Raw genomic sequence first — 13207 nt, 5'->3', positions numbered from 1 at the left:
GATAGTCGTGCATGCGAGTCTTATCACGTAGGATTTGTTCCAAAATCACTGACACCGAGGTGTGGCCGCAGTATAAACTCGACTACAAGGATGAGATATTAAATGGTACCGTGTTCGACAACATGCGTGAAGGTCTTAGTGCGGAACGGGACTGATACTGAGTTTGACGTCGGCAAGCTTTTTGAATGACCGGAACGATATCTCTGCCGTGTTTGGTCAACTTCCCGTGCACCTGTCGTGGCCCATTGACGCGTTCTGAGAAGCCAGCTCAGCCAGTCCTAGGATGATCGCACGGCGTCTGCGTGCTCGACATGTTGTACCATCTCTCAAACGGCACTAATTTGGCGTAGGAAGCGATGGTGACACCTGGTTGCTTCTTCGTGATCAATGGTGTATGACGCGTACTGAGGAACGGTGGAAATGTATGCGTCACCCGGTTGGCCCCAGCATCGTTGCTGATAATGTTTTTCATACATAGCTCGCAAAACCGTGGGGTTCCTGAAACTGGCAGCGGTAGGCCATCCATTTGGGTGTGAAGGAGTTCCTGAGGCTTGCAGTGTGTTTTGGGGGTTCTTAGGCAGGCCATTTGGCCGAAACAAGGTGATTTAGCGCGGGCATTACGTCATTGTAATCAATCCACGATAATCAATTGATGCCACCTAACACGACTTCCATTTGCAGACGGTTCTCAGTGCACATGCGAATCGCTCTAAATCGTACACTATTCTCTTGTCCTGACGCTTAAGCCCACGAAAAGTGTTCCATGTGCAGATACACATCCCGTTTCCCATCCTTCATGCCACCGATCTGCGCACGAGCGACAGCGTTCGAGACATCGCTCTGCATACTCAACGGGCCGCATACCAGTACAGACGTACTTTCACTTCCATACTCTGTTGCGTCGGCGATAATGGCTGGAAGGTCCGGTCGTTGCGATACATGCTTCGGGGTGAGCGCAGACTGGATAGTGTTTGATGCGGCGTCCTCTGAGCGACGTACATCTGTCGACAACGCTTTCGTCCCTGAGCGAACACTCTCATTCGAATCTTGGGACTTCTCTTCTAATTTGCTCGGGCTTTCGATGGCACTAGTATGCTCCCCGTCACCGGTGTAGTAGATGTCCACGCTCAATTCGTCACAGCGACATCCGCTCAGCTTGTTCGCTACTAGCTCCGTGACGGCCTGCTCGAACCAATCCCTGGTTGGCGAATCTCTTGTCGCTAATATCACTCTCATAGCAGCTCTCCTGTTGATATCTCCGTCGCCGTCGCGATGCGGGTCTGTTGCGCGTACTGCAGCCTGTTGCTCATCCTGCCGCAGGAACGCTTCAATTAGCGGCAAAAGCCAGCCAGCACCAGATCCACCAGCGATGGCCACAACGCTTTGGCTTGCCGCAACCCTCCTCATGTCTATGCCACTATAAGGGCCATCGAGTAACACCTTCAGGCTTGACTTAGGATGTTGCTGAGCGTGCCTCGCCAAGCGTGCTGTAAAACCTCCCTGCGGTCGAATATAGAAGACGAGTTCGTTCGTGCAAGAGCGAGTCGCTTCCGGAAGAGAGCATGCCGTAAAAGGGTGTGTTGTCATTCCGTGTACACCTAGGCCAAAGACTCTGATGAAGTAATGTTGACCCGCTTTCCAGCCGCCGTTCATCGGAATCGCAATCTTGACAAAGTTGTTCGAGACTTTGCTGACCGCAGCCGTTTTGATACCGTACTGAAAGAACATGCGCATGTGGCTATGAAGCCAACATAGTGTATAGATGACGCCTGTTGCGATGAAATAATCCCAGGACGAGAGCCGAAAGTCGCAGTGGAGAAAGAAAAACAAGACGAACACCAGGGCCGCGATGAAATGAGTTGCTTTGAAGAACTCATAGCTGACGTTCCGAAGGGAGGAGTTGGAAGCGAGTGTCAGCCAGGCCTGTACGCTCATCAGCTTTCCTCTGGGCATAGTCTAAATTCCACACGGGAGGGAGACGAATATGATCACGAACCTGCGCAATGAGAGCGACGACACCAGTCCAATAGCATACGTCCGTATGCCACTCGCTCTCCATAGTGCCTTTCCATACATTGAACACAATGAAGGGGAATGTATGTATCAAAGCAAGCACAAAGCATGCATAGCCGATCCACCGATGGAACAACTGCAGTTTCTCATGCGATACTCCCGTCAACATTGTATTCATATTACTTTTCGTCGACGTCGCCATAATAAAGGGTAGGCAAGCGAGCGACATCCATCCTGTTCGTGTAGCGATCGGTGGTGAGCCTCCGAATGAGATCGGAGGGCTCTTCTGGTTGGGCCAATAGTACGGTCGCGGACCGAGTGTCATACAGACGAAGAAGACTGCGCCTATCGCCCCAAGTATGAGAATGCCGAGTGGTGCGGAGTTCCAGTTCAAAGGCCGGATGCGATAGGAACGGTAGGCGAGGTAGCGAAAGATGGCAAGCAGTTGTCGCACAGCCTTGGTCTTTGGGAGAGGCTTTCGTACGAGCTTCGAGGTGAGAAAAGGGATGGCAAAGAGAACGATGGTCGCCATGAAGAATGCGAGTGTTGGAAGCGCATACCTGTGGTCGGCTTCGTACCAAAATCTCCAGTACCCTTGCTGCCACTTACAAAGCGTGTCGCTTTTGAGACTGCAGGTGTACTTTCGAGAGGAATGCAGCATAACAGGTTGCGTAAGCCATGGCGTACCCTCACTGTGCATAGAATGCATCGACATCATGGTCCAAATGTCGCGTTGTTCGTTCGTGAAGTGGTAGCTTGTTCCAGTCTCAAGGTCGCCAGTCCGACAGCCGGTCAAGGGTAGCGGTGTTTATGACTTTAAGGATACAATGTAAGCCCAATTTCTTTCGTCACCTGCTTTGCTTGTGACCCACGTGTATATGTGTTATATAGAAGTCAGAACGCGGCAGTGGGGCCTATGAGCAGTCAGAATAGTGTACTTCCGGGTGCTCAATCGCAGGAATTTGCTCATATTGCTGTATGCGAGAGTAAACTCATCATCTATGGATGTGTTTCCGGCAGCGGGAATAAGAGATGCAGCTCGTGGCTGACTCCCGAGGCGCACCGACGTTGTTGTTGCCCGGTTAAAGGAAGGGTTGACACACGCTACTGGTATCACTGAGCAAGTTTGCGGTCTTTGTGATTGGCGAAATTGTCCAGCGCATATAAGGTGACGGGATACTGGTAATTATGCCGCTCAGGATACGTGATGAGTTTTCAACTTCGCAAACGGTTCGTTATTTGTTCTAGTCAGATTCGCGACTCCTGTGCGCCTTGAGAGTAGTTACACAAAGCTTCGCGTTAAATGTCTACATACGGGCTGTGAAAAGGAGTGGCACGAGGTACATCAAGGCCACGACACCTCTTCAAGCTCTTGTAACGCTTCCCAACTTTTCCATGAATGCCGCTTCGATAGGGGCTAGTTGAGAGCGCGTCGCAGTCATGCTCGCCATAAGGTAGATGACATTACCCAGTATGCGCGAATGAATCTGTACCTGTGATTCAGAAACATCGTGGAGTAAAGAATCGCGAAGGCCGATCGCTGCAGAAGAAGTGTAGCCTAGGTCACATTAATTAAGAAGCTTGGAGGAGAAAAGATCGACATACCAGAGCCGCCTTCATCAATGAGCGATACGGCCAGCACTGAGCCCAGCGCGTTTACATACTCAACCCTCTCATGATTTGAGACGCTCCCCACGAAGGAGTCGGACCACATACTCCACACACGATTGCCGCTGTCATGGCTTACCATCTTGTCCTCGTTCTCGGCCAAGTTCCGCTCATGGCCCAAGTTCAATTTCTCCATGATATCCAGACTTGTGTTTGCAACGTGGCATCCGACTGCATGAGCGGTATAGCTATGTCCATGCAGGAGAGCTTCCGATTTCTCGTCGCCCAAGAAAGCCTCGAAGATGGATTGGCTGGCGCTAGTAATCGAAAGCGGAAGCAAACCTCCCGTAAGCAACTTCGCATTCACGCTTATGTCCGGGTGGATATCAAGGAATGAGGCCGCAGAGAAGCGGCCCAGACGGTACAAACCGGTGAACACCTCGTCAAACATGACAGGAAGACCAGACCAAGCATTCTCGTCCTTCGGAGATTCGGTAACCCTGGAGCCGTTTGCAAAGTCGTAATGACGGACGACGCGTACTAAGCTTTGCTGGAAGAGCGGGTCCACAAACAGCATACCTCCGGCTCCGAGGACGACAGGCTCTAGTACCAAGGCACCGAACTTCTTGCCTTGCTCCTTGACCAGCTCGTCTAGTGTTTTCTCTATGTAGGCCTCGTACTGCACCGATCTACCCCTGGTAGCGAAATCGAATATGCCGTCTTGACTCTCAAAGTTCTGAGCTGGACCCAATTCTTCTTCCATGCCCTTGGGCGGTTCAACTACCCATTGGCCATTCTTGAGCTTGAAGGTCGGGTAGTCAAACCAGAAGCCGCGGCCGCGATACCAGTCGACTTTCTCGTTGAAGACACAAGGTTCAGAGGCATCCATGGCCCCGATCGTGTCTCCGTGGTAGCTGCCTTTGAGTCCAAGGACACCAACGGACTCTTCTGCGCTATCCCAATCATAGCGCTTGCTGGAAGCACGAAGCGCCATTTTGATACCGACTTCTGTCGCTGTACTTCCGTTGTCTGTGTAAAACACTTTTCTCAAACGGGTCCCGCGTGGCGAGCCCGAAAGTATCTTTTCCGCTAGAGTGAGAGCTGGTTCGTGTGTGGCGCCGGCAAACATGACATGACCATAGCGTCCTGCTGCATATGCTGCTTCCAGTGCCAATCGCGAATTACCGTGTCCAAGACCTTGCGTCCACCATGATGCGGAGCCGTCAAACGCTGGGTACAAGGTCTGGTTCTCAGGATGGGGCACCTCTTCATTGCCCTTGTGCTTGACCTGGAAGAAGTCGCCATATGCCGAATCGATGACTAGTATGTCGTTCGCGTTCTTCACATGCTTATGTTGTGTGAAAGGATGCCAAATCTTGTCCTCGGTTTCGTAAGGCATGGATCCTAGGCGGCGGAGTCGCTGGTCGTGGCGATGAATCAGGTCCTCGGCAACCTTTTCTACTATCGTACTATCGCTTTCTGTGTCGTAGTAATTCCGCATGATTTCCTTCTCTTCTTCAGTACCTGGAGCAACACCTTGAAGGTTCGGAATCCATTGTAGTTTGTAAGCTGCTATGCCCATATCCATGAAGTATTTCTTCAGGTAATCCGCGTTCTCATATTGGCTCTTGTCGTCGAAACACACAACAGCATCGATATCATATCCTCGCATGATCAGGGATTCTGCAGCTGATATGGTAGAGGCGATACCACCTAACCGATGGTCGCCTACGAGCACCGCAGGAAGTCGTAGTGGTCGAAAGATATCCGCCTGTGGCGTGCCGGAAGGTCCTGGGCTCAGAACTCCTCCAGCTGTCTCAATTATCGAAAAAAGTCTGCCCTGATCCAATGCGCCGGCAGCTTTCTGGACAGTCTTGAACACCGTTTGGCTGATGAGCTCATCGCTGGGCTTTGCTGGTCAATTACTATTGGCAAAAGCACAAGAATAAAGGTAGAACTCACAATTTGTTTGAAACCTCTTGCCGCAACATGCGGGCTCACAGCTTTGTCGAATTTGAAAAGTGTGGAAACACGCTGGCCAGTGTACTTGTGCACATAGCTAGCGTACAGTCAGCCCTTGTGTCCCAAATATCTGTCGGATCACGCAGCACTACACTGACCTATCGTCGGCTTCATCAGCTGGGCCTGTAGATACAGGCTTTACGTATTGTACTTTGTAAGGCCCGTGGCGCAATGGCGATGTCTTGCTCTTGAGGCTTGCCCTACCGAAATGTGCACCCAGGAGCGTCGAGAACACTGTTTTGCCAACTCCCGTGTTGGCACCATAGACCTGAACAGCAATCGCGTTCTTCCACAACCCTCCTGGCACCTTCGCCATTTCTTTTGTACCTCCAGTTAGTGGTGAGTTGAGGAAGGTGCTATGGTAGATGGCTGCACCTGCATGCTGTCCAATGCGGAGAGTGCGCTAGTGGTTCCGCGTCCACACCGACGCTAAACATGCAGGTACAAATGTAATGAGTCAAGCCGCATCTCCGACGGCATCGAGGGGTCAGCTTATGCGGTCTTTTAGCTAATGAGTATGTTTTTACTTTTGACGGCTTTCGACGACGCGGATAGCCGCGGCAGACCCCACGCTTCCTTCCCGCTTTCCGCTGATCCTACCACGCCAGCCATTTGGTCAGCTCCACACCATCACTGAAGGTCACGTTATCGTGGGTCAAAGGCGTTCCTATTATCACCTTCACAGAAAGACATGGGGAGCAAAACGCATTCGGCGCCGTTGCAAAACAAGTTACAAGAACTACTCGATCGCCGACGGACAAACGCAACACTCCGTAATCTGACATTACCACTTCAAAATCAGACCGACTTCTCGTCCAACGATTTTCTGTCGCTGTCCACTTCGCCACAACTCAAATCGGAGTACCTTCAAGAGCTGCAAAGAATTGATTTGCCATTGGGTAGCGGCGGGTCAAGACTCCTAGATGGCAACTCGACGTACGCTGAACAACTGGAGCAAGAGATTGCCAACTTCCACGGAGCCGCATCTGGACTGCTGTTTAACAGTGGTTTTGATGCGAACGCCGGCTTCTTTGCGAGTGTACCGCAGCCGGGAGACGTGATAGTCTATGATGAGCTCGTACATGCAAGCGTTCATGATGGCATGAGGTTATCACGAGCGGGGAAGACGATTGCTTTTGAACACAACTCCATATCTGATCTAAAGAAGACTCTGGTAGCAGTTCTTGGTGAAAATGATGGCGTACGAGACAAGAGCTGTAATGTGTTTGTGGCATTGGAATCCATCTACAGTATGGACGGAGACGTATGTCCGTTGAAAGAGATGGTGGAGGTCGTAGAAGAAGTCTTGGGCCCTGAACGAGGATACATCGTTATGGACGAGGCACATTCCACTGGAGTATTAGGGCCAGAGGGTAGAGGATTGGTTTGTGAACTAGGCCTAGAGAAACATATATTCGCGCGACTACACACCTTTGGCAAAGCCGTAGCGGCGAACGGAGGTACGTCTTATATCATTCTCTCCAAGTCTGTGATGTATGCTAAGCAATTGACAGCAATCCTTCTCGGCTCAGACACCTTGCGTCATTACCTCATCAACTACGCACGTCCGCTCATCTACACGACATTCCTCTCCTACCCCTCGCTGGCCCTCATACGCTCTTCGTACCGACTACTTCAGTCTGGTCAGAGCGTGAAACTACAAGCCCATCTACAGCATCTCACCCAGCATCTCTACACTAGCCTCGGTCATCTCCAAAGACACTCGAAATCGGCTAGTCAAGCACTCACAGTTCCAAGTGCATGCCCGAGATCGCCTATATTCGCAGTACAGCTGGCAAGACCAAAGGTTCTAGCAAGCTTTCTGCAAACTCATGGTATGATGGTCAGAGCCGTGGTACCGCCAACAGTGCCGGTGGGTACTGCGAGAGTGAGGATCTGCCTACATGCTGGTAACACATCAGCGGAGGTGGAAAAGCTTGTTGAATTGCTGGGAAGATGGTGCGAAAGTCAAGCCGCTGAGCAGTTACAAGACCATGTACAGGAAGCAGTTGTGCGAGCCAAAATCTAGCTTCGAATCGAGAGGACAACGCAATCCAGAGTCATAATCGTGAACTCGTGAACGTCTTTACTTGTTCTCTATTCCGTGAGAGTGATTTTATACAAACCGTCTCTGCCCTCAAGCAAGTGCCTGAACCGTAGCCTCCGCCTCAGCAGCCGCAACAACCGCTTCAGCTTCATCCTGTCCAGGAAGCTTGCGCTGCTCTCCAATTGTCTCCTCCATCTTCATAGGCCTCAGTCCCCACCTGCCAAACATAGCCTTATCCTCTTCCCAACCGTTACAAGCAGTCGTCAACATCTTCTCGCCCGTAAAGACGGCATTGGCGCCCGCTTGGAAACACATAATCTGCTTCTCCTCGCGCATTGTGTGGCGGCCAGCCGCGAGACGGATGATGGTGGTCGGCATGACGAGTCGCGCGGTAGCGATGGTTCGTAGGATGGCGTCGAAGGAGATGGCTTGTGTCTCGCCGAGTGGTGTGCCTTTGATCGGTACTAGGGCGTTGACGGGGAAGCTCTCGGGATGGGCTGGCAGTGTTGCGACGGTGTGAATGAGACCGACGTGGTCACGAGCCTTCTCGCCTAAACCAAGGATACCGCCGGTGCACACATGGATGCCCGCTTCTTGAACGTTCTTGATGGTGGCGAGTCGCTCGTCGTAGGTGCGTGTGGTGATAACACTGGGGTAGTGTTCCCGGCTGGTATCAACGTTGTGGTTGTATGCAGTCAATCCAGCGTCTTTGAGCTCTTTTGCTTGCGCGGCATCAACCATACCTGTTGTGTAGGAACATGAAGTCAGTGTATGTCTCACATGCAGTTCGTAAACTCGGTTCTTACCCAAAGTGACACATGCCTCCATACCCATGCCGCGAACCCCCTTAATCATCTCCTTGATGTTCTTGAGATTGGTCTTGCGGCCTCGCATGTCTCTCCAGGCAGCTCCCATGCAGAATCTCGAGCTTCCATTCTCTTTTGCGACCCGCGCAGCTTCCAGGACTGAGTCAACCGATGACAGTTTCGTGGCTTTCAACCCTGTGTCGTAACGCGATGACTGCGCACAGTAGGAGCAATCTTCGCTGCAGCCTCCAGTCTTGATGTTGAACAGTGTGCACATCTGGATGGCGGCGGGGTCATGGAAGCGCCGGTGCACCGAAGCCTACGACGGGATTGATGAGACATTGTCCCTCCAAATGATGACAGAGCTGTGTGACATACCGCTGCATGTGTAAGGTCTATTAGCGAAGTATTGTAGACTTCAGCAATCTCCTCCTTCGTCCAGCTCGTCCTGGGCGCACTCGCATTGAGCGCGTTCTCGAAGACGGAGCCTGTCCGCGTTGATGAGCGTAATTGTTGAGTTCCAGGGTCAACAGGGATATCGAGAACGGTGCTGAAGGAGCGGGTGATCTGCAGGGAGCGAGGCGCGAGCGACAAGCCCCGGCCTGTTCGAAGAAGCACTCTTTGAGCCATTGCGAAAGGTCAATTGAAGCTCGATACGAGTCGTCGAAATCACGTACAGTCAACAGGTGCCTCAAACTAGCTGCCCGCTCACGGCTTACGGGAGACGGCTCTAGGGCTCCAGGAACGCGTCGGCCTGCGTTTGTAGATCAGCGTGGGACTTCCGCCAATCAGAATCGAGGCGATGACCGCGGGGTTCCGTGGCGTCTTTACATTATCTAACTTCCTTAGACCGAGCGGTCCAGCCAAAAACGCCGAGGTAGTTATATACCTCAATGGCTAGTATTGCTGATGTCGACATCGAGTGGAGACTTTTGAGTTTGTTGATGTTGCAAGGTTGCAATTGTCTCCCCGAGGGCCTACCCCAAACCACACCTCCAACTTCAGTCTACTGCATCACCTCCCCAAGACCGTCTGTTTGATATGGTTCAGCGCACTCCCCGCTCTCAGCCACTTCAATTGACCGTTGCTGTAACTATGGTTGAGCGGCGCGATCCACTCTCCTGCATTATTCGCGCGCACCACACGCATGCTAGCCTGCCTTCCCGGCCGTAGCTCGCCGTCTTCAACACCTTGTAGCGTAATGCGATCGCCCAACTGGATGCGATCGTAGTCCTGGGCATTCGCAAAAGTCAGAGGTAGCATGCCCTGCTTCTTGAGATTGGTTTCGTGTATTCTGGCAAAAGAGCGCGCTATGATCGCGACACCACCGAGGAAACGCGGTTCTAGCGCTGCGTGCTCACGCGATGACCCTTCTCCGTAGTTGAAGTCACCGACAATGCACCAGTTTACACCTTGATCGCGCAAGTCTCGGGCGACTTCATGCACAAGTCCGATTTCGCTGGTTAGCGGGTGGATCGTGTGGCCGAGCAACTTGGAGTCGGAACCTAGGAAGGCGTTCGAAGCTGCAAGAAGCATGTTGTTGCTGATGTTCTCAAGATGACCACGAAATTTGTACCACGGGCCTGCGGGACTAATATGATCGGTCGTGCACTTTCCTTGGACTTTGACGAGAATCGGCATGTCTTTCGTCGAGCCGGGAGACCAGGGTTTGAAGGGCTCAAGTAGTTGTAGACGATCAGACTGTGGGTCAATGTCGACTGCCACATCGTCGGCGTCATGAACTGGAGCTTGGTAGAAATCTTCGCCCACAACGAACTGCATGGGCAACTCGACATTTTTTGGTGCTGTAAACTGGAATCCCTGTGCTGACCCTTCGATTTGAAGAGAGTCGATGACAGGATTAAAATCTAACCTTCCAGAGTAGGCAAAAGCCGTCACCATCTCTGGAGAAGTCACAAATGAACAGGTCTCTGGGTTGCCGTCGTGCCGACCAACGAAGTTGCGATTGAAACTGGAAATTACTGTGTTTCTCTCGCGGCCTTTGACATCGACGTCTGTACGCTGCCATTGCCCTACGCAAGGGCCACAAGTTGTGCTCAGCACAACAGCACCTGCCTCGCGCAAAGTTTGCAGGATACCCTCCGACTCTGCAGTCGCGCGTATGTCTTCGCTGCCTGGGGAGACCAGGAACGGTGTCTTCACTTTCAGCAAACCAGCAGCCTTGGCCTGTTCGACAAGCTGCGATGTCTTGTACAGATCTTCGTATGAACTGTTGGTGCAGCTGCCTACCATGGCATGACTAACTTCGACAGGCCAGTCATTCTTTGCTACAGCATCCTTCAGTTCTGAAAGAGGATGCGAAAGATCCGGAGTAAAGGGACCATTGACATGTGGCTCTAAAGAGTCTAGGTCAATTTCGATAACCGTATCATAATGCTTCTCGGAGCCTTCATCTGCGGTCAGCAGGATATCCTTGTAGCCGTTTGCGAGGCGCGCGACATCCGCACGCTTCGTCGCCGAGAGATATCGATTCATGGCCTCGGAGTAGGGAAAGATACAGGAAGTCGATCCAATTTCAGCTGACATGTTGCAGACTGTTGCCATGGCCGTGGCACCCAACGTCTGCGTACCCGAACCAAAGAACTCAATCACCTTGCCCTTTCCGCCTGAAACAGATAATATACCGGCGAGTTTGCATATGATATCTTTTGTCGAGGCCCATCCATGCAGGCTACCGGTAAGTCGGACACCTACGATCTGTGGGCACATGAGCTCCCAGGGCATACCAGCCATCGCATCGACTGCATCAGAACCCCCAACTCCAATGCCAAGCATTCCCATACCGCCGGCGTTAGGCGTATGCGAGTCCGTCCCGATGATCAGGCCTCCAGGAAACGCATAATTCTCGAAGATGGTGGTGTGGATGATGCCGGCGCCAGGTTTCCACCAGCCGATTCCGTACTTCTTCGCTGCGCTACTAAGAAAGGCGTAGACTTCGCGATGCTCTTTTCTTCCACGAACAAGGTCCTCTTCAGCGCCGTCGCGCGATACGATGAGGTGATCGCTGTGCACTGTTGTGGGGATCTGGACTTTCGGCAAGCCTGCGCTGATGAACTGCAGCAATGCCATTGTGGCTGTCGCATCATGACATGCGACTCTATCTGGGCGGAGATGTAGCAGCGTCTCTCCACGCCTGATTTCATCTAGAGACCAGTGGTGCTCGTCGGAAGTATACAGGTGACTGTACAGCACCTTCTCCGTCAAGGTCAACGGGCGCGGAGAGCCATGTCTAACAGACTTGAGCTGCAAGACCTGTCGGTCGTAGTCGAGTAGTATGCCTGCATCGAGAGGACTGATCGACACCCGCGGTGCAAGCGAAGCCTGACTCCTCGCATACAACTTGCTGCATCGATGTAGAGGGTACCTTCGCGCTGCAAGTTTAGTAGTAAGCATGACTTAACAATGGCTTGAGCAGCACAGGAGAGACGGGGCATTCCATGTTTGCGATGCTGGGAGAAAGGCAGGTCGGAAACATGTCCCTTATCCGTAGCCGGTCGGCTTTTGAACATAGCGCTAGGATCTCGGGATATTTTTTGAAGCCGAGCAGAACACTGCCGAGGGAACTATGGACAATGAGGTAGTTGGACAACCACAGACAATAGGGCAAGTGACCAAATGCAAGGGCATGAAATCTACACTTCCACACGAAGGACTCGTCGTAGTCTTCAGCATGCATAGCATTTGCGACGGAAGCTGATTAGTCTGCCTTTTCTCGAATCTGGCGCATGAGCCGAACTTGGGTATTGGTAGGGACATGAAGTAGAGCGATATGTCCATTGTACGAAGCAAGAGCGTTTCGAATGTGCTCGCATTGTCGCGTCGCGTTGGTATCGCGTTCCAACGCAGTCGCCAGCAGCCCATCCCCTCAACCCTGCAAGTTCTAGAACACGATGACGTAGCATCCCGCTCCTCCACCAAACTTCCTTCTACACCTTCACACCCACCCCAGCAACCCCATCACCAACAATCCCTCCAACCCCACCGCCTTCGCTGATTCAGACGCCCTCCTCTGAATCAACCATGTTCTCCCCCTCCATCTACACAGTCAGCGTCTTCCAACTCGGCCTCACCTCGGCCCTCAGCGCCTACGGCCTCTACCTCTCCTACCAAAACATAACGCGCCTGCAGCAATACGAAAAGCAGAGCGAGAAAGCTGCAGAATGGTCAAATACTGCGGCGCAAAGACTGCACAAGACGCGGTCGACGCAGACCAGTGGGACTGTTACGGTTTGTAATCCCCCTCCCTCTCAAGGCCAACGTGAGAATATGTGTAACTAACTAGATGGGTTGTAGCTACTACTCAGTTTCCTCACCTCCACGGCCCTCCTCATCGTGCCTAGTCTCGCATCTACAAAAGTGCTTGTTGGGGCTGGTGCGGCAAATGCGGCGGCTGCGTACCTCGCGAGGGTACACATGAACAATTTCTGGAACGACAAGAATCAGACGAAAATCCCGTTTGTCGAGAAGTTCAACGAAGCGATAAGGGGTAGTGAGCTCGTGGTGTTATTGCTGGGCACATTGAGCCTGGGATGGGCGGCAGCAGGAGGCGTATGGGCGGGCATGGCGAACGGTGGCTCCGGAATACTGGGCCTGGGTGTTTGGGGGCTGGTTGTGGGTGGCAGGGTCATGTCGATTGCGCCGCAGATGGGGTGGACCAGTACCCAGTCTTAGAGAGAGCAACGCAGGGTTT

The 13207-nt window shown here is 52.4% G+C and overlaps 5 protein-coding genes across 5 annotated transcripts; 2 read left to right on the top strand and 3 right to left on the bottom strand.

Moving 5' to 3' along the window:
* Nucleotides 1-3377: 3377 nt before the first annotated feature.
* J4E90_001926 (uncharacterized protein) lies at nucleotides 3378-5959 on the bottom strand (the record flags this gene model as incomplete). The annotated part of the gene is made up of 4 exons (XM_051431510.1): nucleotides 3378-3571; nucleotides 3619-5530; nucleotides 5584-5680; nucleotides 5742-5959. The coding sequence occupies 4 exons, from the start codon at nucleotides 5957-5959 to the stop codon at nucleotides 3378-3380; spliced, it is 2421 nt and encodes an 806-aa protein (XP_051294644.1).
* A 375-nt stretch (nucleotides 5960-6334) lies between these two features.
* J4E90_001925 (uncharacterized protein) lies at nucleotides 6335-7672 on the top strand (the record flags this gene model as incomplete). Its single annotated transcript, XM_051431509.1, has 2 exons — nucleotides 6335-7103; nucleotides 7158-7672. The coding sequence occupies 2 exons, from the start codon at nucleotides 6335-6337 to the stop codon at nucleotides 7670-7672; spliced, it is 1284 nt and encodes a 427-aa protein (XP_051294643.1).
* Nucleotides 7673-7780: 108 nt separating this feature from the next.
* J4E90_001924 (uncharacterized protein) lies at nucleotides 7781-9126 on the bottom strand (the record flags this gene model as incomplete). The annotated part of the gene is made up of 2 exons (XM_051431508.1): nucleotides 7781-8710; nucleotides 8914-9126. The coding sequence occupies 2 exons, from the start codon at nucleotides 9124-9126 to the stop codon at nucleotides 7781-7783; spliced, it is 1143 nt and encodes a 380-aa protein (XP_051294642.1).
* Nucleotides 9127-9510: 384 nt separating this feature from the next.
* On the bottom strand, nucleotides 9511-11951 carry J4E90_001923 (uncharacterized protein; the record flags this gene model as incomplete). Its single annotated transcript, XM_051431507.1, has 3 exons — nucleotides 9511-11860; nucleotides 11882-11888; nucleotides 11945-11951. The coding sequence occupies 3 exons, from the start codon at nucleotides 11949-11951 to the stop codon at nucleotides 9511-9513; spliced, it is 2364 nt and encodes a 787-aa protein (XP_051294641.1).
* A 586-nt stretch (nucleotides 11952-12537) lies between these two features.
* On the top strand, nucleotides 12538-13188 carry J4E90_001922 (uncharacterized protein; the record flags this gene model as incomplete). The annotated part of the gene is made up of 2 exons (XM_051431506.1): nucleotides 12538-12744; nucleotides 12811-13188. The coding sequence occupies 2 exons, from the start codon at nucleotides 12538-12540 to the stop codon at nucleotides 13186-13188; spliced, it is 585 nt and encodes a 194-aa protein (XP_051294640.1).
* Nucleotides 13189-13207: the final 19 nt, after the last annotated feature.

Source organism: Alternaria incomplexa (assembly GCF_024043165.1).
Source record: "Alternaria incomplexa strain BMP 0042 chromosome Unknown scaffold_2, whole genome shotgun sequence".
NCBI classification, from domain to species: Eukaryota; Fungi; Ascomycota; class Dothideomycetes; order Pleosporales; family Pleosporaceae; genus Alternaria; species Alternaria incomplexa.
Note: the sequence above shows the minus strand (reverse complement) of the source record. Positions and strands in the feature narration are given on the sequence as shown.